Raw genomic sequence first — 24687 nt, 5'->3', positions numbered from 1 at the left:
TACAGTGCAAGAGCAGTTTCCTCACAAGACTTCCTTAAATTTACATCTTAGGAACACTGGAGTGGAAGACAGTTACTACTTCCCAGTTACTGTGTCGAGTGCCTTGCTATTATAGTGTACAATTCCGCTTTAAACTAATCAAGCTGTCTTAGAAGTAGTTTCCCATTTGTGCTGGTTTTGGCCAAGATAGTCAATTTTGTTCACAGTAGCCAGTGTGGGGCTGTGCTTTGGATTTGTGCTGGAAACAGTGTTGGTAAAAGAGGGACATTTTTGTTATTGCTGAGCACAGCTTGCGCGGAGTCAAGCCCTTTTTTGCTCCTCACCCCACACCACCAGCGAGAGGGCTGGGTGTGCACAAGGATTTGGGAGGGGACACAGCCAGACTGCTGACCCCAACTGACTACAGGGACATTCCACACCATGTGGCATCATGCTCAGCACAGAAGGCTGGGGGAAGAAGAAGGAAGAGGGGGACATTCAGTGTGACTCTGTTTGTCTTCGCAAATCACTGCTACCCGTGATGCAGCTCAGCTTCCCTGGTGAGGGCTCAACACCTGCCTGCCCGTGGGAGGCAGGGAATTAATTCCTTGGTTTGTTTTGCTTCTGTACACAACTTTGCTTTGCCTGTTACAGCTCAACCCATGGGTTTTCTCACTTTTACCCTCCCAATTCTCTCCCCCACCCCACTGTGGGGGTAGTGAGTGAGTGGCTGTGTGGGGCTGAGCTGCAGGCTGGGGTTACACCATGACACATCTCCAGTACCACAAGATCGGTCAACAACCCTCTTCTACTGTTGCCTACAAACTGTCTTCAAATCTTCACATTCAATTTATTCACATCCAGTTTACATTAATTAGATTTTGAGCAAATTTACAATATCAGGAGGTAGGAAAAAAAAAGTATGTGAGCAAAAGTGCTAAGACACAATCCCTCTCTCCCATATTTGTCTAGGAACATATCACAGACCTCCTCAGCTTTAATTTGCTAGACTGAATAAACCTTGTAAGAGCTGTCTCTTACAGTACACACTTCATTTCCCTAATCATTCACTCTAGGATTATTACCACGAACACCTCTTCCACAAAGGTTTTGCTATTTATGTAGAGATTTAGTCAGTCAGAAAGAAGTTTCCTTGGTTTTGCTGTGCATGATTCAGTAAGGAAAACAGCTTAGGCTCTGTTCTTCCCAAGAGCCAGCCTCTGAGTGAAGAAGTTGGTCTACATCCCTTTTTTGTACCTACCCTTAAAAGATCCCATATGTTACAGTACATCTGTCATCACTGTACATATGTGGGGATCTGTAACACATGAAGCTATAGCATTTCTAACAGCTCTTATGGTGAATCTTTTCTGTGAGCTGTCAGCTAGGTACTACCCCCAAAGATGCTCCCTTTTCTTGGAATTCTGCTGGAGAATTTGTGATCTGCAGAACCAACACTGGGTGGGTTGCCCCTGGGTTTCCAACAGCATCCCTATAAATTGTTCTTCAGGAAAATGCATAAATATTTGAGCTCTCTTGCTAAGGTTAAAGGATCTTATATGAAATACATTTATTCTGTGATCAATGTAGAGGTATTGAAAAGCATGCTCCCTCAAAAACAAGTCCAGATCAAACTCCATGGAAAAGTGTGGTGACCACCTCTCTTTGCTGGCCCCTTTGGGCTCTGTGTCACAATTCTGACAGGAAAGTACATCATTAACCAGATCCAGCTGCTCACTGCACCTCCTCAACTGCTCAACAGCAGAGGGATGGTCAGCTAAAGCAGAAGCTTCTGCAAGTAACACCATGGAAGAAGATGCCAGGACTAGGGAATTCTCATCAGTTTAATCTAAATTGTCAGAATGGCAATAAAGGATACGAGCATCGAGCATTTTGAGAAAAGAATTGAAAGTGAGGAAACCATGGATTTAAAAGCATTCTTCAAAATTCTGTTAAAGCTTTCAGTTCAGTTATCCATTACTCAGTGTTCTGTGTAGAAGATTACATTCTTTGCCAAGGAATAAAATCTCAATGTTAAGGAAAGCAGAATGCTAGTGCTTTAAAAGGCAAAGTGATGTAGAATAACATGATCTAAATTAACAATAACTTAAGCCATTGTATCATAAGAAACAAGCTCAAATACGACTAAAAGATTTTAAAACCATCATACCTTCTATCACTTTTATCTGGAATCCATTTGCTACAAGCCTTGGATCTGATAAATAACCTGATCCATGGAAACTCTGGTAATTCTTCTGCATTTTATAAAGAGCAGCCATGTACTGAGATCCACCAATAAGACTGCAAAAAAAATCCCCAAAGTGTTAAAACCAAAATCCTTAATGTGAAAATTAAAATTGTGCAAAAAAAACCACAGAAAAAGGTAGCAAGTGATAAGGAATGATCAAGACTTTTAAAAGTATTTTGAAAAAGCAATTTGTTTACAGAAACAAAATCAGAACTATTCACATATCTTAGTGAGTGACCAAGCTTAGGTATAAAGTAATAATAATTATATCAGCCATTCCCTAATCCATGGATGAAAGTCAGCTACAGTGACATTGTGAAAATGTGGAGCATCTAATTGTCTTCAGGGGGAAAGAGATTTGTCTTTGCTGCACTACCAGTGAAACTGTTCAAAAATCATACTTATTTCAACTGGAACAAGACCGAGTCTGCTCATTATTTCAAGGTAAAAGTATAAAACCCAAAAATCTGTTCCTACAGATAAATGAATGCACAAAAAATGATAGAATTAGCAAAGAGGGCCTTGCCAGAGTTTACTGTGAATAATTATCAAATGATACTTCAAATAACATACAAATTTTTGCTCAATATATATTTATACAGTACCTGTCTGTTAACATAATTGGCTCGTCCAGTTTCTCTGCTGGCAACTTATGGTTCATCAGTAACCTTTTACATAGCAAGGCTTCTTCCAATCTATATGGATTCAGCAACTTCAGCTTTTTTTCAGTAGCAAATATCCAGACATCAGGACAACTCTGGCGACGGATCAGGAAAAGCTCTTGTTTGTCTGAAACATTTTTCTCCTGTCTCTGAAGGTGACGTCTACAGGAACTCAGAGAAAAAGGCACTGTCACAATTTTCACGGGCTGTTCAAGTTTCCCCTTCTTTTCAATCTGATCATGGAATATCTTGTCAAGCTTCTGCTGGTCAGATGCAGAACTCTTTAGCTTGGCTTTCTGTTTTCCTGTCTCCTTTGCTGGCCGGTGCACTGTCTGGGCACTAACTTTCTTGACCTCTCTGTTGTACCGTTCCAGGTCCTTGGCGGCTTTTATTTCATAACTTAGAAGAGAAAACAAACCAGGAACAGAATCAGATAAAAAGCCCCAAACCCCAACTAACTCCTAACACCTTGAACCAGAAGGTAAGGTAAGCAGGAACAATGTCCGTGGTTCCTTCAAGCATCCACACCAACATGCCTTCCACCCTGACAGGGATGGTAGGACATCGGGGCCTGCGCCTGTATTACATTACACTTTGAAGACAAGTTCCAAATTTTCCTCCATCATGACAGCCAGCAAAATGTGAATTACTGAAGGGGGAGGTGTAGGCTTCATCATATAAAGACCTACATACAGCAAGTTGCTCTTCACCTCAGGCCCCTGTTGCAATCAAATATATAGTTTTGGAAGGAGTTTTGTGTCACAGGCACATCCAGTTCAATTCACAAAGTCACTTAAGCTTCTAGAGCTCCACAGACTTCCAGGGGATTCCACGTGGCCAGGCAGGAGTTTGGAGCTCGAATAATTTCACAAGCCTCAAGCTTTACTTAATAAAAGTATTGATTGATCACAAATGGACTAAAATTAACCACATAAAGTGTAAGAATACAGAATATGTACTATTACCACAGAAGCCTGTAACTAATAAACTTACAGATTTTTCAAAAAGCACTCAATAACAAACTACTCCTAAATGCTGTCTAAATGGTTAAAACATCATTACTTACTAAGCCTCTACAACATGAATGGATTCTTAATGAGTTGATAAATGTCAGAAAGATAGCTAAACTTTTAGAGATGCCAGGTCTATGCTTGTCTACAGCATATGAATCTTACTTTTTGAAAGAAAAAGATGTGATTTGCTGAACTTCTTTTTGCCCTTATTTGATATTCTGAATTCTAGAAGGCAATTCAAACCAGCCTGATCTTAACTAAAAAAAGAAAAAGTAGTACTATCACATATAAGTATTGGAAATAAGTATTTTAGCTGTTCATACTTATTTACTGCTATTTGCTAGAACAGTTTGATTCAATTATGTGTATGCATGCTGGAAAATTAAGGTCAACAAAAGGGTCACCATTTGCAATTAATTATGATGTGCTAGCATTCACATATGGTACCAATATTTAGTTAACTAAAAAAGTCAGCTTAAATAGTTTCTTGCAATAAATCATGTCCTAGAAAATATGGAGCAAACATTAAGATAAAAAACATCTGCTCCTTTTAAAATGAATGGACGAAATCACTTGAACAGAATTTTTTTTAAATCCCAAATTCATTTATAGCTTTGACCAGATCAATAAATACTTTGTTTTGAACAGACCCAATTGTAACGCAGGAAAATATTTAACTGTAAGAGAACTGAGCTTTCAGTGATACACTGATAATCCAAAATGAAAGCACTTCCAAACAAACTCCAACTTGCCTGTCATTTTAGGCTACCAGAAAAATTCCAGCCTTACAAACTCTGATTGTGAGGGTCTTGCAGATTCATACACATCACTATCAGTGATTTGCTGAGAATCAAGGAAAAACTGCAGGTTTACAAACTATGAGGGAACACCTTTGCCTTTTTAAAAATCCTTCCACAGAGGCAAGTAAAATCAACAAGTGTTACAAGAATAGCTTCTCCTCTGCTTTGGGAATTAAGACTGTAAATTCAAGATCCTTTTCTGAAGCTACAAAACCTAAAGCCAAGGAAATTTGCAAAAATGGGTGTAAGGACAGAGTGGAAGACTAGAATGAAGTCTAGTTTAAAAGGCAGCTTTGCTTTACCTAAAAAAATGGATCCACAATATATTCTTTTCCCCTTGCATCTTAATCCCAAACAAAATATTTAGCATATAACAAAACTCTTTTAATATAAAATGTCTCAGACCTTATAAGACAAATAATCTGAATTTGAGTATTTGGAGTAAACTCTGACAGCAAAGACCACGCTCCCTAAAATAATATTTCTCCCAAGGCACAAATATACTCATGAAGAATTACTGCAGAGTGCTGACAAGGTGATTTGTTAGTCCCATGATAAAGTGTGTGTAGCTTTGAACTTTTCCTACACCTTCCTGCCACTGTTATGGCACTTGGAGGGATTTCTCCCACTCCTACCTGAGCCTGATATGCAAGAAACATTAAGGCCAGCTGTATTAAGTAAGAGCAGAGCGAGTGCAAGAAATTAAATCCTGGCTTTGCAAAGCAGGGGGATATGTGATGCTGCCAACATGGACATGCATGGGAGCTTTCCTCTTCTATTATAACCTAAAGACCATAACATTTTACATTCCGGTTGTGTAATAAACGTTGGCTTGTTTTGAAAAGGCCATCCTGTGTCACTAGGAGACATCTGTTGCTTGTACTATTCCCAAAAGGGATTTAAATTAATTTAGACCTGCTGGAGGGGCCAGAGAGAGAAACAGGGATGCTGAAACCATGCACACCCATTGCAAAAGGCATGGCTTTATCACAGAAGGATGGAGGGCTGGAGCCCAGGAAATGTGGCGTTGTGCCAGCCAGGATGCACGAAGTTGGAGGTACGGTGTGCTCAGCAGAGCACTGGCACTTGGGCTGCCCTGATTATAGACATTTGCTGTTACCTCTAGGTGGCCCAATTTATCCAGAGTACCTGGTAGGCAAGACTAATGTTCTCTGCCACAAGTCCTTCTGGACTGCTGCTTTGCAGGAGAAGTTGTCTGCGTGTCTCTTCCTATTTGATATTCCCTGAGGCAGTTTTAAGAGATTAAAAGTGGAAAGAAGCTGAAAGAATCAAAGCTGAAATGTATGGATACAACTAGGGGTAAATTTTTCATCTGCTTCAACAATCATGGCATTCAATCCTATGTATAAGGAAAATATATAGAGAGAGAGACTAAACTACATTCAGTCCTACATATAAGGAAAACTTCATTACCAGAGAGGTTTCCTTCCTGAACTAATGCAGAGTTAATCTGTAGGCACACTCTTTAACATAACAGTTGTACCAGGAAAGCAACCATGAAATCCCAAAAGCTAAAGCAGAGCAAATTAAAATTTTCTGAAACAGCTGGCAGAATCTTTTGTTTCATTTCATTAAAAGTGTGAACATAATTAGAGTAGATTTCTACTATTAAATTAATATTTCTGCTTATGCAGAGATGGACAAAATACGTTGTCACATGTATGGTTTTGTGACCACAGTATGTTGCTTGCTTAGTAAGCTTTAAATTAAGTAAATCAGAAGCTAAAAAAGAAGGTTTTACTGAGCTCTGATATAGCTGGTATTCAGAACAAAGCAGATGTTTTGAAAGAAAGTCAAGAAGTCAAGGAAAAAGATATATAACAGTAATTCAACAGGTATGGCTTCTCTTTCTTAACATTCTCCTAATCAAATCTCTCATTGGTGTTAAAATTACACTTGTTTAGCTAGTACAGTTTCCTTTTCAGTGGTCTTTAATTCCCTTCTCTTTGCTCCCACAATATGAAGAAAACATATTTTCACACCACTTCCAATGAGTTTGTTCTTCAGAATCAAATTTTCATCTCCCAAACTTTCTGCTACAAATCATGATATGCATTCAAATCAATTACATGCAAAACTACTGAAGAACAACTTCTGTTTTTCCTCATTTGTGTGATGCCCTACAGTGTTTTACAGTTTAAAAAGTTACAAACAAAATGTTGAAGGTTTTGTGTTTCTTTTTTTTTGTCTTAAAATGTCTCAAAATCTATTATTAATTCATCGTTTACCATAAGGTAAGTTCCATATGGAGGACAGCATTACCTAATATTTTAATTAACCCAACCTCAATCCCAAATTAGCCTAAAATATTTTCCTTTCTGGCAGATGGTTTTCAAAAACTCAGTGACATTTTGTTTTAGAAAAACTATGGAGTTTAACTGTTCACATTGTAATGTAGAAAGCGACTTGGTCTTGTTTGAAACAGATTAAAATGCAAATTGTACTGTATTCTCTGAACCAGCACTAGAATAGCTCTTTAAGGGAAAAGGTCCTTCTGTCATTTGACTGGGTTTTACAAATACAATTCTGAGGTAGCCTGGGTTGGGAGATGTACTACATTTAGAGGAAAGGACTTTACCAAATGTTCGAGGACTAAAGATCCTAAAAAAGAATTCTCACTTGCTAGCAGTAAAGCTGGAAAACCTCTGGAGGAAATATATATATATATATATATATATATATATATATATATATATATATCCATCACCGTGCTGGTTTTCAAGGACAAATCATGAGGAGTGACAAAGCAAAGGCAGCCCTCAGAAAACAGAAGTCTGCAGGATTCACACAGTATGCTTTACTGCCTGTCATCTCTAAATAACCACTCGGCAAAACTGTCCGTACCCAACTGCTTCATGGCATAGGGGCAAAATGAGTAACTCAAATCAGCAGTGAACAACTGCACACAGCAAAAGATGGCAACTCACAACACTGATGCTGATTTTAAAAAGTCAAAAATCTTTTTCTGTTCTGGTTTTTTTTTTCATAAATAACTGGAAATTTACAATTTTTTTAATTCATTACAAGGGACTCTTTGGTAGCTACCATATTTAGAAGCAAGTCACAGTCTGAATACTTACTTCTTTTTTTCCTCTTCACTCAAATTCTTCCACTGCTCTTCAATCTTCAGCAGAATGTCTGCCATGCTGGTCTTTGGATTATCACTTATCAATTTTGGACGACATTCGTTAGTGAAAATTTCAAATGCAGACTTTGCTTTCTTTATTATTCTCCTATTAATTAAGTCATAAGCTGTCAAATGTCCGAATTTTTCACTTATCAAATTTTTTTTCTTTATGCTCTGATTTGAGATTTGTGGATCATTGCTTTGTTGAGGAGTGCATTCTTTTTGCTTACTAACTGTTCCTCCAACTTCAGGCATCAAAATCTTGACAGGTTCCAGTTTGTCTCCTAGACTGTCTTTAAACGCACTTCCCATACTCCAACTATCAGCAGAGATTTCAGGTAAGTCTTTAGGGACTGAGGCTTCCTCATTTTTATCTATTTGATCAGTATTATCAAAACTCAAAAGATGCTCATCGTCGGCCTCTTTAGACTTGGGGTCCACAGGAATACTGTTCCTTTGAATATCAGTCCTATTTTGTCCATTCTGTTCCTCCTCACACAATAAATTTAAGGAACTGTCTGGAAAGGCATCACTCTTAGAAACCTCACTCTTGTCCAGGCAACTCTGTACATTATCAGCACAAGGAGTCTGATGATTTAAGCAGATCTCTGTGTTTTTTACTGCTTGACAGTTTTGCACATCACTGCTGAGTGAAAGGAATGAAGTATGAGCATGTAGCTCATCGTTTCCAGATGGTTCCATTTCATTACCAACCACATCTGTTTGTTCTGTTCTATGAACAAACATGTCTGCTGAGGTAACATCTGTTTTATTACTTTCACCAGGGACTGTAGCAGGTAGTGGCCCATACAGTGATTTCAACACATTTTCAACTGCAAGTAAGACAGATTCCTAGGGAAAAAAAAAAAGAAACAAAACAGAAAATACACACAAGTGCACCTGAAAATGTAACTGACAGATGCTGAAAATACAGAAAAATATTTAAAAAGTGATCTTATTCAGATTATTATCTGGACAGATTATTGCATTTCAGTTGTTTACACACACTCAAAAAGACTCAACTGGACACCTCCAGGACCAAATATTTTGTGATAGGTATTCTGCTTCACTAGTTTACTCTGATATCACAAAATCACTTACTTGCTTTCTTTACAACAGGGTACTGACTGATTAAACCACTATCAGGTAAAGCTATTCCTACTTCCTATGGAATTAGAAGCTTACAGTCAAAACAGGTGCACCAGCAACACAGCAACATCCCATTCCATGCAAGTGTGTCTGTGTAGTTGCTTCTATTGTACACGTTTCCAAAACAGCTTTGCACCAAATGATGGAAATTAAGAAGGAAAAAACCACCCAAAATTGTACAAAATAGAAATAAATTTAAAAATAAAAAAAGGGAAAAAGAAAACCCAACCCTTTTTCTAATGCCAAAGGAAAACTAGATCAAATGTGAGAATGCTGTTAATTTTCATACAAGTGGCACTTAACAGGTAGTACATTTACAAGACTGACATAGGCAAATACAAAAGGTTTTTTGTGAACACTGTTAACATACTGGTGTGCCTACCTACATTAACTTAGAATAAGAACCTTATTACTAATGTAGTCTTCCTAATTTCTCTGGTACTTAATTGATGTCATTAATAATCTATACACATAATGGCAAAATAGTGGTTTGACGAGAAATCAATGCCCCTCCTGTCCACCCCCCCTTAATGTATGTAGTGTTTAAATGGTGATTACTTAGTGTAGATATGAAGTATGAGATTTATGTAGGGACATGTATCATGATTCTATTTAGCTACCCTCACTATAAAGGCATCTGAAAACAAAGTGCTACACACATATATCTGACAGCATAAAAATCTGAAATCAACTGGGAAATTAATTTTGAATAATTCTCCACTTAGCCTGTTCAGTACTTTTTGATCAAAACAGTCCTGTGACAAAGGCAAGCTATCAAGTAACTAAAAAAAACCAAAACAAAAAGACCCCGGAGACACTGTTTACCTTCCAACTTTTTTGTAGTCCCCAAAGCCCTTCTGCTTACATAAGTAAAAGGTTGACAACTCAAAAACAGGGTAAAAACCTTAGTTACCTTATAATGCAGCAAAACTTGAGTTTTATCAGGTGTTACATTCACATCCACAGCAGAGGCAGGTACAGTAATATTCAAAAAGAAAACAGGATATAAACGAGCACAGTCCTTGTGTGTCATCATACTGTAGTACTGTCGAATTAACTACAGATTGATTTAATAGAGAGGTGTCAGTAAAGGCAATAAAATAGACAAAAAGGCACAGAAACAAAATCTGACATTATAAAAGGATAACTGGTTTGTTGGTTTTGTTGCTTTTTTTAAGTTAAAGGAATGCTAAAAAGGTTATTATATACATGTACGCCAGAAAAATCACCAAAAGGGCAGTTGCTGGTGGTTTCCAGGTCTCCACAGATAAATTAAAAAAAAAAAAAGGAACAATTCCAAGATACTAATGGATGTTCTGAATGAATGTACTGATTGCACCTGGAAGAAAAGCTATTGGTGTGCCCAATGGATGCAATTGGGATGCAATGCAATGGATGGACTCCAATTTTGATGTTTCTTTCCTCAATCACCAGCAATACTACTAGTTGTTTTTCAAAGAAAACTGACTCATACAGCATACAACCACACTGCTGTCTCTTTCAGTCCAAATAAAGTCTGTTTGAGAAAGTAGCACTTGGACTACAGACCTGCTCTTTTCCCAAAACAAGACCAATTTGTTCCTTTTATTAACCCAGTTATAAATTTACAGCTTTTCTCAAACTCTTCTTGTTCTTACTATTTTCTCTACAATACTCCTAAAAACTCCTCCAAAAGACTACAAAAATATTCAGTTGTTTCAAAATTTTGGTGGTGTTAACTACAAGGACCAAATAAAAGATCCTTGCATTCCCCTCTAGTATCCTGGATCCCTCCTCCCACAGACATACATACTGGAGAAAAGAATATGTTAACAAGACCAAAAAAAAATTGAAGGTGTAAAAAATGATTAAAATTTAATTTTTCATTCCTAAATATTGTTTAAATATTCCTAAATATTGTTTAAATTGAATTTATTGAAATATTTTCAAGTTATTTTAATCTTAATATTCCCACAGTCTGTCCACAGCTGGCACTGAACAGTAGTAACAAGAGGTCCACCAGCACTTCTTCCCCATACATAGCATGGAGCTAAAAGTGATGTATAGCTTGTTTTCCATGTGGGTCATTGTAGTTTTACTTTGTATGGTAGTATGCTGAATCCCACCTTGAATCCAAGCTTTTATGCTCTGGTTAAAAGAACCTTATCTGTCACGGGATTCAAGCTGAGCTTTGAACTCCCAGAAGAAACAAGCACATCATATTTTGTGTGGAGATGGATTAGCCTTCTCTGGCTCTTAACATACCAACACAGGTTCAGGGTTTACACCTACAAAGCTTTGCTTGCCAACCGAAAATAACTTCATTGTCTCCACCTTAAAAGCTACACGGACACTTTGGCATGAACGTGATTTTCTCTCCTGGTGATGGCAAGGATTAGGACAGCAAGGCTGCTCCAAGTGAAGTGCTGCAAGGTTCAGTAGTGACAGAAACCCAAGAGTATCAAATTCTGCCTACACAATGCTCAGCTGTAGCCAATGCTGCTGCACTATCACTTTCATTTCTACCCAGTGCATACACAAATTTAAAGGGAAAGGATGGGTGTTCGCTTGACAAGCCCACAACAGAAGTGGACAAAACAAAAACTTTACAGAAGAATTCTCTTACAGGAAACTACATAAAGTTCCCTTATGGGAAATTGCACAGGTGATTTCTGCAGGCCTATACAAAGAAAGAATCAACTGTTCTGGTCTCTTGCATAGAGCATCTGAAATAACCTTTCTTTTAAACAGCCAAAACCGTAACCTGCAGTGATGGGGACTGCAGCAAATGGAATAGAACTGAGGCACCAGCAGCATCGGATTTGTGGAAGGAGTTTCTGTTGTAAATGCCAGTACCTTCACCTGTAGCACTCTATTTTATGTGGTAAAAAGGTTGTAGATTGCCTATATGTCTCTGTCCTCCAAGAAATCACATTTCTGTTCCTTGAATTAAAAGCTATAAAAGATATTACCTTAAGTATTTCCTTCTGAAGAACTGGACGATTATTTATAAAAATGAAACTCCTTTCTGAACTTGAAAGACTTGTCAAAGAACTATCTGATTCAGCTTTTGGGAGAAATCCAGAAAGATTTATCTGCAATGATAAAACAAATACAGTGCAAAAGTCTTTTGGAGAAACCAAAAAGGCTCTTTGAGAGGTGAGATCTTAAAAGGCAATTGTACAGGAGTCCAAGCCATTCAAATGCGTGCACTGCTTCTTGAAAGTTACAATATAAAAAAATAAACACACTCAAAAAAAAAAAAAAAGAGGTTGAGAAAGATGGGTTCATATCTATTTTCCTCAACCAACTGACTGGGATATTTCCCATTGGGACAGCCAGCTGCAGCAGGATGCTTCCTGCAGCTGAGGGCTGTGGAGAGCCAGGCCAGCAGCTTTAGGTTTGCTGGCTGTGGGGTTGCCCTGCACAAGCTAAAGGCACGCACTGCTACCCAACCTGGCCCAGGAAGCAGTGAACTACCCCTACAGGGAAAGCCCAAAACACACAATCCCCCCCTTTCTACACACGGGGCACCTTTAAATAGCCTGTCACAGGGCATTTATTCAGGGCACCTAAATTTACCTACGCCACCTGTATCCAAATCATCTGACTCTCAAGAGTGCTGAGCACCCACGATTCACAGGCTGCAGCAGAACCTGTGAGCACACAGCACTGCCAGGGAACCTTGGAAACAACACATGATTTGTGTACCTAACTTGAACTCTGAGTTTTAAGATTTTTCTGTCGAGATTCTTTAACGGGGTTTTTTAGGTCAAAATACAGCCAACGGCTTGTGCTGCCTGTCCCACCACTTCCCCCTCTCCCTCACCACGCAACTCTAAAACTGTTGGATCAATTTCAAATCAATCTGATAAAGAAGCAGAAATCCCAAAGATATCATATTTCCACAATTCCTGTGATAACTTACAGCTGTTTGGAGAGGATAGCCTCAGAAGAATGACCTTGCTAAGGAAAAGGCAATTGCAACTTTTCAAAAGCCAGGACCCATCAGCATGCAAGAAGTGACATGCTGGCCAGCCCCACACATCACCCCATCGCCACCTGCCCAAACTGACAGTGAAGGACCACTGAGGCATCATGAGGATGGAGATTTTGGAGATATGGGAAAGTCTGGAGAATGTTCTGGTAGCAGGGTGGATCACTGAACACAGAAATGAGACCTCATTAGCTCTGCTTTTGGCAGAACCCCTTGTATTTACTAAAATCCAAATTATCATGCTTTTGAAACGGAATTTAAAATCCCTGGGATTTGGCCTGCCCTTCCCATTCATCTACGTCACAGCAGCTCTCTGTTCATGTGCTCCCTTATTCCCTGTTGACCTTGTCACAAGCATTCTGTGCTAAAGCTGGCGTGTTCAGGTCAGCAACGTCGTGCAGAACCAAACACCACTGGTCAAGTTGAAGAGGTCTCAAATATCTGTTGGGTGATTATCAGAAAACAACATGCAGCACTTCTAGATTTTATTCTGCAGCTTTAGCATATCCTCCCTGAATGTTCCCCTTCTGTGCTTCAAGTTACTTTTCTAATTCACAAATATTTGTAAAAGCCTTTCACTTCGAACAATATTTTTATATACAGAAAACATTAAAGCAAAACTGAAAATCTCTGAATAACTCATTTAAGAAGGTGCCAGATTTAGAAATGGCTGACTGCTGTTACTATTTAAAGCCATGCAGAGTATCAGTATGAAAAGTTATCCACAATTTATAAAACTTGTCTTATTAGAATTTTCAACTATGAAAGTATATGAAGTACAAAGACAAAATTACAAAGACTGAAAAATACCACAGAATCTTTGATTTCAAATTAGATCAACTGTTTTCAAAATTAACGTTTTAATAAAAAACCCAACTTATATGCGTATCAAAATATATCTGTGATGAGTGGACAGCAGAATGCTCTTAACAGTTATTTTTTTCCCTGTGGCACATGTATCTGCTAAACTTAACCTTTATAGAAAAAGAAGATACTAGGAAAATTTCCTGTGTGAAAGTTTTCAGCCCAGATAAATCTATCCATTTACAAGACAGGGGACCTGAAAAGCATAAATGCTGTTTAGTACATGTAAAAAGTTGTGCCAATTTTTTATTTTCTTAGTTTTCTTTTAATTTTACAAGTAGCTCTGGAGTTTGCATGCTTTGGAGTCAACTTGAAATGTGTTCTTGTTTCATTCGGTGTTCACAATGGAGATCTTTTGAAGACCAGTCTTTAAAATCCCTGGATCAGCAAAATTAGTTTTGGCTTCAGAGCAGACTTTGCAACAAAGGAATATGAAGCTACACAATGAACAAGTAGGAGTTAAAAGAATGAAAGAGCTGCCCTCTGGTCTGTGTACTTTACGAGGCATGGATCTAAACAGGAAGGAAAACTATGCCTTGTCCTTAAACACCTATTCCAATACCTGTACACAAGGGAGGAAGAAATGGCTACACAGGCAACTTAATTCTGTCATTTTACAGTGTTTGGCTGCTTACTAGAAATGTCCATGGTTTCTGAACGTCAATTTGTGCGTGAGCATTATGCATGGATCACTTATACACCTATAAATGATGCACGTGGTATTTTACACACTATTTAGAGACAGAGGGAGAGATGGAATGTTCTCCCACTTCTATTCAAGGAATATGGATGCCTCATGATATAGCAGGGAAGTAATGTGAGAACCTGAGTGCCTCCTTCAAGCTAGTCCCTTCTAAATACCCCCATGTCTTCCCTTTGGAGCCCCCTGCACTTGCCCTGTGGGCACATCCAAGCTACATTCAGGTAAGAGCAGCTCTGGATGTTCTGTCAGACATAAGCAATTAAAGTCACAAGAAGTGACTTTGCTTTCTTCTCCCTCATTTCACTGCATTTTTGCTACAAGCATTCTGAAAAACTCAAAATTTAAGTCTGAATAATGCTATTAAACTGTAATACAAATATGTAGTCAGACTTTTATTAGAATCTGAATAATGCTGTTGAACACCATGCTGAATGGGGCATTCCTAAGTTGTGTTTAACAGCCATTGTGACTTTACACTGATTCATCTCATCTATGTGACTGGTCAAGATTTATTACTATAAGATACAGAAAAATGCAACTTAGAAGGTTCCATAGTAGCAAGACTCCTCTTTATAAAAGTGTCTTCAACAAAAATGGAAGGTGAGTAAAAAATTTTTGAAAACATTGGACAAAAGGGAGTATCATGGGGAATTCCCTCTTTTTCAACAAGGGTAAAGGAAGCCAAGTGCACTGAATTTTCTGGAAACTAGCAAGTTAGTTCCTTGAAATACAAGTTTGGTGGAAATTTTGCATAACTTGCCTTCTAAGTACGTGTTTCTTTTGCTTCTCAGGTGCCTCTCACTGAAACTGAGGGATCCTCTTTAGAGTGCAAGGCTAAGAGGCCACGAAGATGAGAACGATCTAAATGCTTAGATATTAATCAGAGCACAACCTGCCTGTGGGCCAGGAATCCCAGCCTGGACAGCTCTGAGCAATCAGCAATTCTGCATTTGTCATCACAACTGTTTTTACTGCCATTTGATCAGTGCCACATGAGTCCTGATGAGATGATTCTTGGAGTGGATTTTCAATCACCAAACCAATTAATTTTACGGAGAGGACAGTAACAGAAGCAAATGCATTAATCAGATGTCAGTCTGGGGATACATCCCCTTTTTCAAAGTCTCCTTCTATTTGAACACTGACTTAGCTCTCTTCATCGACAGGCTTTAAGTGAATTTGGGAGAAGGAAGTTTAAACTCACCTCAGGATATTCACAGCAGTGCTGAAAAGGTACCATACTGCCCATAACGGCTGTTCCCAGAACTGACATACAGGCCATTTTGTGATCTGACACCCTGGTCTTCTGCCAAATAACTGCCTGAAACAAATGGCACGGAGTCAAATTTTTGACATTATATTTGTTGAACTCAAGTCATGTCTATGAACATGCATATGCAACTGCACACACACTGTATATGTAACATTCTGTACTTTGACCCCCTGAAAATCACAACTTTCAGTGTTAACCGACTCGATAGGGTACTTTTTGGCATGTCTTCTCATACTGTATTACTTATTTAGACTCAAAGCAATTGGAAAACTAAGCAAAGCTTGTATTTATGGATGTTAGGTGGCTAATCTGGACTTCTGTACCTGAAGCAATTGTTAAACACAAATCAATACAAACACTACTTCTCCTCTTCGGTACACAACAGTAGGCTTTGTGTTTTTACTAAGCATATAAATTGAGGGTTTATGATGTGTCTCTAACATGGTGCTCAACATTTGAAGTTGGGCACTGCAATGCCTATGTTACTTATACTGAAGAGAAAGGCTGTTTTGGTAGAGATCAGGCTATTAGCTGTCCACTCATAGTCCTCACCTGGATACTCTAGGTCTGTGACAAGCCTGCTGTTTAGAAAGGAAAGCAGTTATTTGTCTAATGAAAACTTAGTAAAAGTTAGAAGGATTAAGGAACAACTGCTCTATTTGCTACATGTCTTGGAATACTATTGCAAAGATTTGATAAGTACAAAAAGGCAAAGTGAACTTGAGCTTGCAACAGAAGTTACCTGTCAAGTCCACTCATGGATACAAAAAGTATTAGCTACTTTGGAAGGTGAAATTTTGTCTCTTGCTAATGACAAGTCCTATACCACACAGTCACAAATTTAGCTGAATATGCTGATTCAACAATAAAAAATAATTTCCTTAGTTGGTTTTCTGCTTCTATGCAACAGACTTACATTCAGGTCCACTTTACTTTTGTCACTGTTAGATGCCTGAGTGCATTTCAATGTGCAATCTTCACACACAAAAGAAAAAAAAATTCGGCAAGTTGTATTTTAAATCAGATGTTACAGTGCCGCTAAAATTTATGTTTTCAGTAGATGCTAGGTGTCCAATGAATTCAAAATGAGTTCACGGTATTCTGATACAGGATATTAACTGAAAGTGTCCTGGGAGAAAAAAATACACAAGCACCCATCTCAAGAAATGCAATACATAGCCTTAAAATTCCACCTGTCCCGTGGGATATTTGCTGGCCTTCAGGGGTGAATTCCACAGAAGAACACAGCGCTCCTGTAAAATGATACTCCCCTCCTACAGGACAGGTGGAATTGTAAAGCTTTGAGACTGCTGAGCCTAAACTATTCCCCAAATCTTTAATTTTCCATTTCCACGTACACTCTTGCAGCATTTGTGAAGTGGGGCTCTGCAGTCCTGCCTGAATCTAACTCAGCTCCTAGACACCGGCCTGACAGCCCTTTGCACGTGCTGGATCACAGCTCAGTCATCCTGGAGCGAGCCCGAACCCCTTAAAACATAAAGGCCAATTTACGTCAGGGAGGGCAGCGAATAGACAAGGGGGAGAAGGAGAAAGGAGCAGGCAGAGCCACGGGCTGGGTGTCCACAGCTCTGGCAGGGAGTCCCCACCGTGCTCCAGCAGCAGAGAGGGGGAAAGGACAGCCCGGGGCTGCCCAAGGCACGCTGCCTCTCAGCCTCTCTCCTCTACACCTGCTCTAAGTCTCCTCAAAGATATTTTGGAGTGATGAAAGAATCTGTCCTCTTCTTTAGAGCTCCTCTTATAAAACATATCCTGTACTGCTTCTATTTTAAAATTGATTACTTAAAATGGAAACACAAAGTGCCAAGCGATTTTTTCTTTACTGGATATATTTTAAATTAAATGCATGTGACCAAACTGAGAAAGACACTTGTTATATGACTAATATAAACATCATGCTGTTTATTTTAGGTTATGCTAATGTAAGGCTGCAGGTACAGATATAAATCTTAGCTGCTGATTAATGCAAGGTTATTACACTGCTTGACCCGCTAAACGGCTGATACTCAGAACTGTGAAAAGATCACTTGAGTAAGGTGGAAAATGAGAACTTATTAAATGTAAACTTGCTAAAAGTAGATACTGTAATAAGTTCAGACTAGCTTTTCAACTAGTCATCTATTTATCAGATATTAATACTCAGTACTACAGACATACTTTTAGAAAATAGTTACCACTGTAGATTAAATTAAAGCTTACGTACTAAAGAGGCTAGGCAATTTCCAATTTCTGTATTCCTAATTTCTACATTATATGAACACAGAATACAGTGTGTATTCACTTTTAGCCCTGATGGCACATTATGGAGCAACAACACAGGAAGAGCTAGTAATTTAAAGAAAATTATTTTTCTAGACTCTCCAGATGTATCAACAGGCATTAAAAAATTCACAGAGAAACAATGCCTGTTCCACTTATTTCAGAAAGTGCCTGTTTCCGTGAGGTTCCTGCAACACCCTATTTTTTTAACCTTACTTATACCCTTTAGTTTAGCTAAAAATACACCCCCCACACACCCCTGAAATTTTTTTTCTAGGTCATATAAAGCGGGTGTCGAGGATGAGCCAAGGAAGAATCTGACTCCAGTCAGTATGATGACGCTGCAGAAACAGCCCACTCAAAGATATATTATTACATATGCCCCATCTTGGGTTTCGTAGAGCTAGCCAAATATATCCCACCTCTCTCCTTGTTTCATTGAAGGGGATTGCACGATCTAGATATTACAAAATGTCATCAGGTGTATAAAATCTACTGCACATGTACAGAAGATAAGCAGGTCTGTTTGTACCTATTTCTCTCCACCCCATGCAGCCCTAGGATATGCATACTTTGTGGAGGGTGACATTTCAACCTACATGATACTATGACTGCATGCACACATGGAGTAGGCATCCATTGTTTCAGGATGCATATATAGAGCCCAGAAGGATTCCTTGAAAAATGTGTCATGAGTGGAGAAAGATTCACCCTCTTCCCACTGGGGTCCCTGGTATTACGGCACTAAGGAGAATTAAGAGCTGCTCAATATTTTTCTCCTCAAAGACACCAAGGAATGACAGAGAAAAAAATGCAGCCACTCCACATCCCTAACTATCCTTCATATTTAGAACTTCTATCAGCAGCTACAGTGATTTGCAATCACAGACAAAAGCAAAAACCTTAATTAGAGCTGAGGACTGGATGCTGTTTCCAACTGCACCTACTTCAGTACAACTGTGACACTACAAGTTAAACCGACTCATCCCATTATTACTCCTTAATGGCAGTAACTTAACAAAGTAGACTTTTACTACCCAGAAACCACATATTTTCTTAATTTGTTTTGTGACAGTCATATCCTGTAATAAAGCTTGAGGGTGTAAAAGTCTAGGTGAGCAAGCAGTTGCACATGAACTGCAGGCTGGTAATGTAACTTGGGTTAGCTCTGTAAAAGAGAACTGTATTTCACAGTCTGTCTAATTTTGTTTTACATGCTTCCAAAATCCTGTCACCCTGGCATCTCTTTGGGCCAGTACATTCCTTAGTCTTCTTGACTTAAAACCTAATAGCTTATTAGGCTTCAGATGAAAGCATCCCTGCCTACCTGTTGAGAGTAAACAAACAGGAACAAAGCCAGGCAGCACTATCTCAAGTTTGAATTCAGCCCAAGGGAAACCACAAGACATCACACAGCAGTCCATGTACAATGTCTAGAGTCATTTCAGCTTAATGATGCACAGACACCTAGCCTTTAGGGCTGGCACATTCTCTGCTGTGAAAGAAAACCTATCAGCTAAGATCAAGAATAGATCAAGTCTTAACCACATTCTTTAGAATCCCAGCCTTGAAAGTGTTAATGTTTTTCAACTCCATACCATAATTGGTGTCCTGTTTTAAAACCAGGGGTAAGTTACCTCACTAAAAGAGAGCCCTTACATAAACCTCTCTTGAAAACAGAAATCACAACCGTTTTTTTCAATTTAGCTTACAGAACAATTATGCAACTAATCAGAATTATTTTCCCCATATATTTTATACTCGCCCCTAAGGAATCAGTTGTCCCCTCCATTCTGTAAGTGATGGTGGGACAACTATTAGTGAAGATATGCAGTAAAGAAACTCAAGACACCACTTTTCCACTCATTGGATGCAGCTGACATACCTGTCTATCCCATGGGCATCAGACATTACAGCTATCAAGGGGATTTGTTGAAAGACAGTCATGTTCCACAGCACTGCTCATCCTACAGATTCCAGTGTATTCGCTACTCAGATTTCCCCTTCGTGATACAAGAGCACCTTCTCAATGAAAAGGCTTTCTTGAGCATGACACAGTGGAGAAATGCTCGGATTTGAGAGCTGGGAGGTAAGTTAGGAGAGGAGCTAACAGATATTACAAGGAGCCAAGGATCTTTATCTGGTAACACCTGTCTTTAAAGCCTTTCAAGAATTAGAGACTACTGAGAGTTATAAGTTTTTTGACTGCTTTAACCACACACGTTCAGCTGTGGGTGTTCAGAGAACCTTATCTCCTCTTATGATCAGGTGACCCACCTAGTGGATGAGGGAAAGGCTGCGGATTTTGTGTACCCAGACTTCAGTAAAGCCCTGGACACTGTCTCCCATAGCATTCTCCTGGACAAACTGGCAGTCCATGGCTAGGACAGGTACACTCTTTGTGGGGTAAAAAACTGTCTGAATGGCTGAAACCAGAGAGTGGGGGTGAACAGAGTTAAATCCAGTTGGCAGCTGATCATCAGTGGTGTTCCCCAGGGATCAGTATTGGGGCCAGTCCTGTTTAATATCTCTATCAATGATCTGAATGAGGAGATCAAGTGCACCCTCAGTCAGTTTGCAGGCAAAACCAAGTTGGGTGGGAGTCTTGATCTGCAGAGAATTCTGGACAGGCTGGCTGGATGGGCCAAGGCCAACTGTGTGACGTTCAACACAGGCAAAATGCCGGGTCCTGCACTTGGGACACAACAACTCCCTGCAGTGCTACAGGCTGGGGAAAAAGAGGCTATTAAGGTGCCCTGTGGAAAAGGGCCTGAAGTTGCTGGTTGACAGCAGCTGAACATGTGCCAGCAGCGTGCCCAGGTGGCCAAACAGGTCAATGGCATCTTGGCTTGCAGCAGGAATAATGTGGCCAGCAGGCCCAGGGAAGTGATTGTGTACTTGGCACTGGTGAGGCACCTTGAGTGCTGTGTCCAGCTCTGGGCCCCTCACCACAAGAAAGACATTGAGGTGCTGGAGCATGTCGAGAGAAGGACAAAGAAGATGGTGGAGCATCTAGAGCACAAGTGTGATGAGGAGCAGCTGAGGGAGCTGAAGGTGTTTATCCTGGAGAAAAGGAGGCTCAGGGGTGACCTTATCACTCTCTACAACTTACCACTCTCACGTGGGGGTCGGCCTCTCCTCCCAGGCAACCAGAGACAGGACAAGGGGAAATGGCCTCAAGTTGCACCAGGGGAGGTTCAGGTTGGATATTGGGAAAAATTTCTTCACCTAAAGGGTGGTTGAGCATTGGAACAAGCTCCTCTGGGAGGTGGTGGAATCACCATCACTGGAAGTGTTCAAAAACTGAGTAGACATGGCACCTCACAATATGGTTTAGTCGGCATGGTGGATTTCGGTCAAAGGTTGCACTTCATGATCTTGGAGATCTTTTCCAAGCTTAATGATTCTATTAAAAGGTTCTTCCCCCAGAGGGTGGCTGGGCACTGGAACAGGCTCCTCAGGGAAGTAGTCACAACACCAAGCCTGACAGAGTTCAAGAAGCATTTGGACAATGCTCTCAGGCATGTGGAGGGATTCTTGGGGCTCTCCTGTGCAGGACCAGGAATTGAACACGATGATCCTTGTGGGTCCTATTTAACTCAGGATATTCTAAAATTCTATTAAAATCCATTTCCATAGCAGGAGGAAAAAAAAATAAAACCTCCTAAACAATTAAACTACTGCCAAAAAACAGTTTCCAATCCAAATATGTCATTCAGAGGATGTACAACATCACAGTGAATTCTATTTAAATAAATGGGAGGTTTAAAAGTCTTTTGTAAAATAGTAGTTAACAAAAATAACATACCTAACTGTGACTAAGTACATTGCTAAGGAAGAGGGAAAATTCCCATGCAGCTTTGGAGACATCCTTTTTCCACTAACCTTTTTTTAAGCTTACAAAGTGAGTGCAAAAGCTTTGCAAGAGCTAAAGGCACATCTCAGATTCTGCAACACACACTGCATATGTGAAACAGTAATTGTTTTGAGATTTCAGACATATACTGGGCTGTCATTTGAAAAAAGTGATGGATGAGAAACTGGAAACCTCAAGGAATTAGTAATAGGATATAAAGCATTTCACCTCTAGGTCACCAGTTCAAATTCAACCAGGTTGGTAGTGACCAAAAGTAGTTACCATCTGGCAGCTGTTCTCTGGCTGATGTAAATTGAGTTGAGGGTCTCAGCGCATTTCCTAGTGGACAGGTGTCCTCAGCACAAAAAAACACCATAATTAACTCTCTGTTTGGCTTTCTCAGCAAAGCCACTAAACAACGAATAGAAGCAAAGACTGAGCTGTATTCCAGGTCAGCATGAAAGCATGTTGGCTGCAGAGCACTGCAGATTCTTAATCATAATTCCTCTTTATATTTTCAGACACGCAGATTAGGGAGGGACTTAATTTATCATCATTAAATGGAGTGGCTTTTCCAACTCAAGACAGAGCTCATGTGCTGCTATTTCTGCGCAATACAGATTTATTTTCAACATGCAGCTACAGCAGAGTTTGGAATCACAATGAGTGAGTGCAAAGTATACTGACATTATTAAAAATGGTAAATTTACCCTAACGCACTCACTCTGTCTCAAAAATCCACACTTATTACAGAGGACAGAGACACAGAAAAATACCTTGGGTTGGGACTATTTGATACAAATTATTGGTTAAGATTATGCAACTTTGTAAATAAGAGGAGACTTACTGTAAATTAAAAAACGAAGATGGCATCTGTTAAGTCAACACCACCAACAAAGGGGTTTGGGGAAGAATACCATCCCCTGTTATCTATAAGAGTTTTTAAATGGACTGTGTATCACAAAGTTCTGACTCCCAACTCTTTCAAGAAACAAACAATACACAGTTCCAGGCAGAACCCTGTGTGACCAAGGCTACAAAGCGTTAGGCATGAAAAACACTGGGAAAAAAATATTCCCTTATGCAGAGTTTTCCTCAACAGGAACTGGAAAATTTACTGAGCCTACTTACGGCTGAGCCGTACTTTGCATAAGACATGGGACCAGTTGGGCACGGTATGACCTGCTGATGGGCACCATTTAAACCACTTGCTGCCATCATTTTTTTGGAATAGCCCTGGAACTACTAAAAGCTGTGTTTTACCATCTCGAGTACAACACAGCCAGAGCTCACAGGTGGCAGGAATACGGCATTTCGGGCTGAAGGGTTTGACGCAGTTTAAGCAGTGGCTGACTTTGAAATGTTCTTAGTACGCCTTCAGATAACATTAACTTTAAATAAACTTGCTGAATACTCATGTAAATTATTTCCATTTGGCTGTCTCATTATTCAATATGCTTTCAAGGAACATGGTGATGAAAGAAGAAAAATACCTCTTTCTAACATAACCATACTGGCAAGAGGATCAACATTATCAGTATTCAAAGAATGTCTTGGCAGGATAAACCTTCATAAAAAGAAGGAGCACTAGCTAATCCAAGTTGTCAAAATAGCAATAGTACTTCATAGGGTTGATCTGCAAAGTGATTCATTATTTATTGCTAATGCAAACAAAACATTGTGAGCAGAAAGAGCAACCGATTACTTCCTATCTTGGAAACCCACTGATGGAGAGTACACAATAAATGAACCCTAGGAGGACTGATAAAAGAATACCTATTTTCTTACTTACTAAAAAACAACATAAAGGCTGGAAGAGCACTGTCTGATTTCTTTTCTATGAACAACCACACTTAATGGTAATATTTTCCAAACTAAACACAGATATGAAATGCAGCAGAACAAGAAGAAAAATTTCTGGAGATTTCATTCAAAAGCATAAGATACACACCTTTTAAAAAAACCCAGCCAAATGTGGCAGAAATAAAACATGCTCTGTATCGTGCATCCTAAAATTATATATATATTCAACAGCTCTATAAAGAGGCCTGACTTGTCAAAATGAGTTTCTGCTGGAATCAATTAGGTAACCATTTTCAGATGCCTAACCTCAGACATTTCTGTGACAGCTTCAGCCTCATTACACTCCTCCTTGCTAAAGTGAGGGCTGTGCCTTCATAGACTTACAGAATGGTTTGGGTTGGAAGGGACCTTAAAGATCATCCAGTTCCAACCACCCTGCCATGGGCAGGGACACCTTCCACTAGACCAGGTTGCTCAAAGCTCCATCCAATCTTCCATGCTCCTTTACTTTCATATAAAATACAGGACTTTAAAAACAGGGGATTTGCTTTTGGTTTGGGTTTTTTGGTTGCTTTTTGTTTGTTTGTTTGGTTGGTTTTGTTTTTTGGTGTGGCTTTTTTTTTTTAAGTACTGTTTTTGTAATTTATTGAGAAGATTTCTTTGAAATACACTTTCATTTACACCTTTTTCACCTACTACCCTTTCTAGTCTTTCAACCCATCTTTCCTTGTCTCCTCCTGTCGCAGCTCATCTGTATCTTCTTGCTCTTTTAAGCCTCAGAACCTGATTGTACTCCCAATGTGTATCTTCTTCCGTTGCAACAGAAGGCATTGGCTCAGCCTTAAGAATTTGGGATTCTAAGAACTCCTCTGAATAATTGCATATACAAATTGTCTTTTAAATGAATATGTAATCTATGAGATACATGAAAAATAA

At 39.3% G+C, this 24687-nt stretch overlaps 1 protein-coding gene across 5 annotated transcripts in view; it reads right to left on the bottom strand.

Moving 5' to 3' along the window:
* Positions 1-24687, bottom strand: part of PMS1 (PMS1 homolog 1, mismatch repair system component) — a 44991-nt gene that overhangs the window by 8230 nt on the left and 12074 nt on the right. For 4 of the 5 annotated variants that reach the window (XM_017828535.1, XM_017828533.1, XM_017828534.1 and 1 more), the window contains exons 6-11: positions 15747-15863; positions 11951-12073; positions 9913-10056; positions 7804-8702; positions 2833-3288; positions 2150-2280 (exon numbers count right to left, since the gene is read on the bottom strand). In XM_017828535.1, the coding sequence (XP_017684024.1) occupies positions 2150-2280; positions 2833-3288; positions 7804-8702; positions 9913-10056; positions 11951-12073; positions 15747-15863 (1870 nt within the window). The remainder of the gene's footprint in view (positions 1-2149; positions 2281-2832; positions 3289-7803; positions 8703-9912; positions 10057-11950; positions 12074-15746; positions 15864-24687) is intronic. The other variant, XM_017828536.1, reaches the window with a different exon arrangement.

The sequence above is a fragment of the Lepidothrix coronata genome, unplaced genomic scaffold (assembly GCF_001604755.1).
Source record: "Lepidothrix coronata isolate B3197 unplaced genomic scaffold, Lepidothrix_coronata-1.0 Scaffold149, whole genome shotgun sequence".
In the NCBI taxonomy this organism is placed as follows: Eukaryota; Metazoa; Chordata; class Aves; order Passeriformes; family Pipridae; genus Lepidothrix; species Lepidothrix coronata.
The sequence above is the reverse complement of the archived record's forward strand: the minus strand, read 5'-3'. Positions and strand labels throughout refer to the sequence as shown.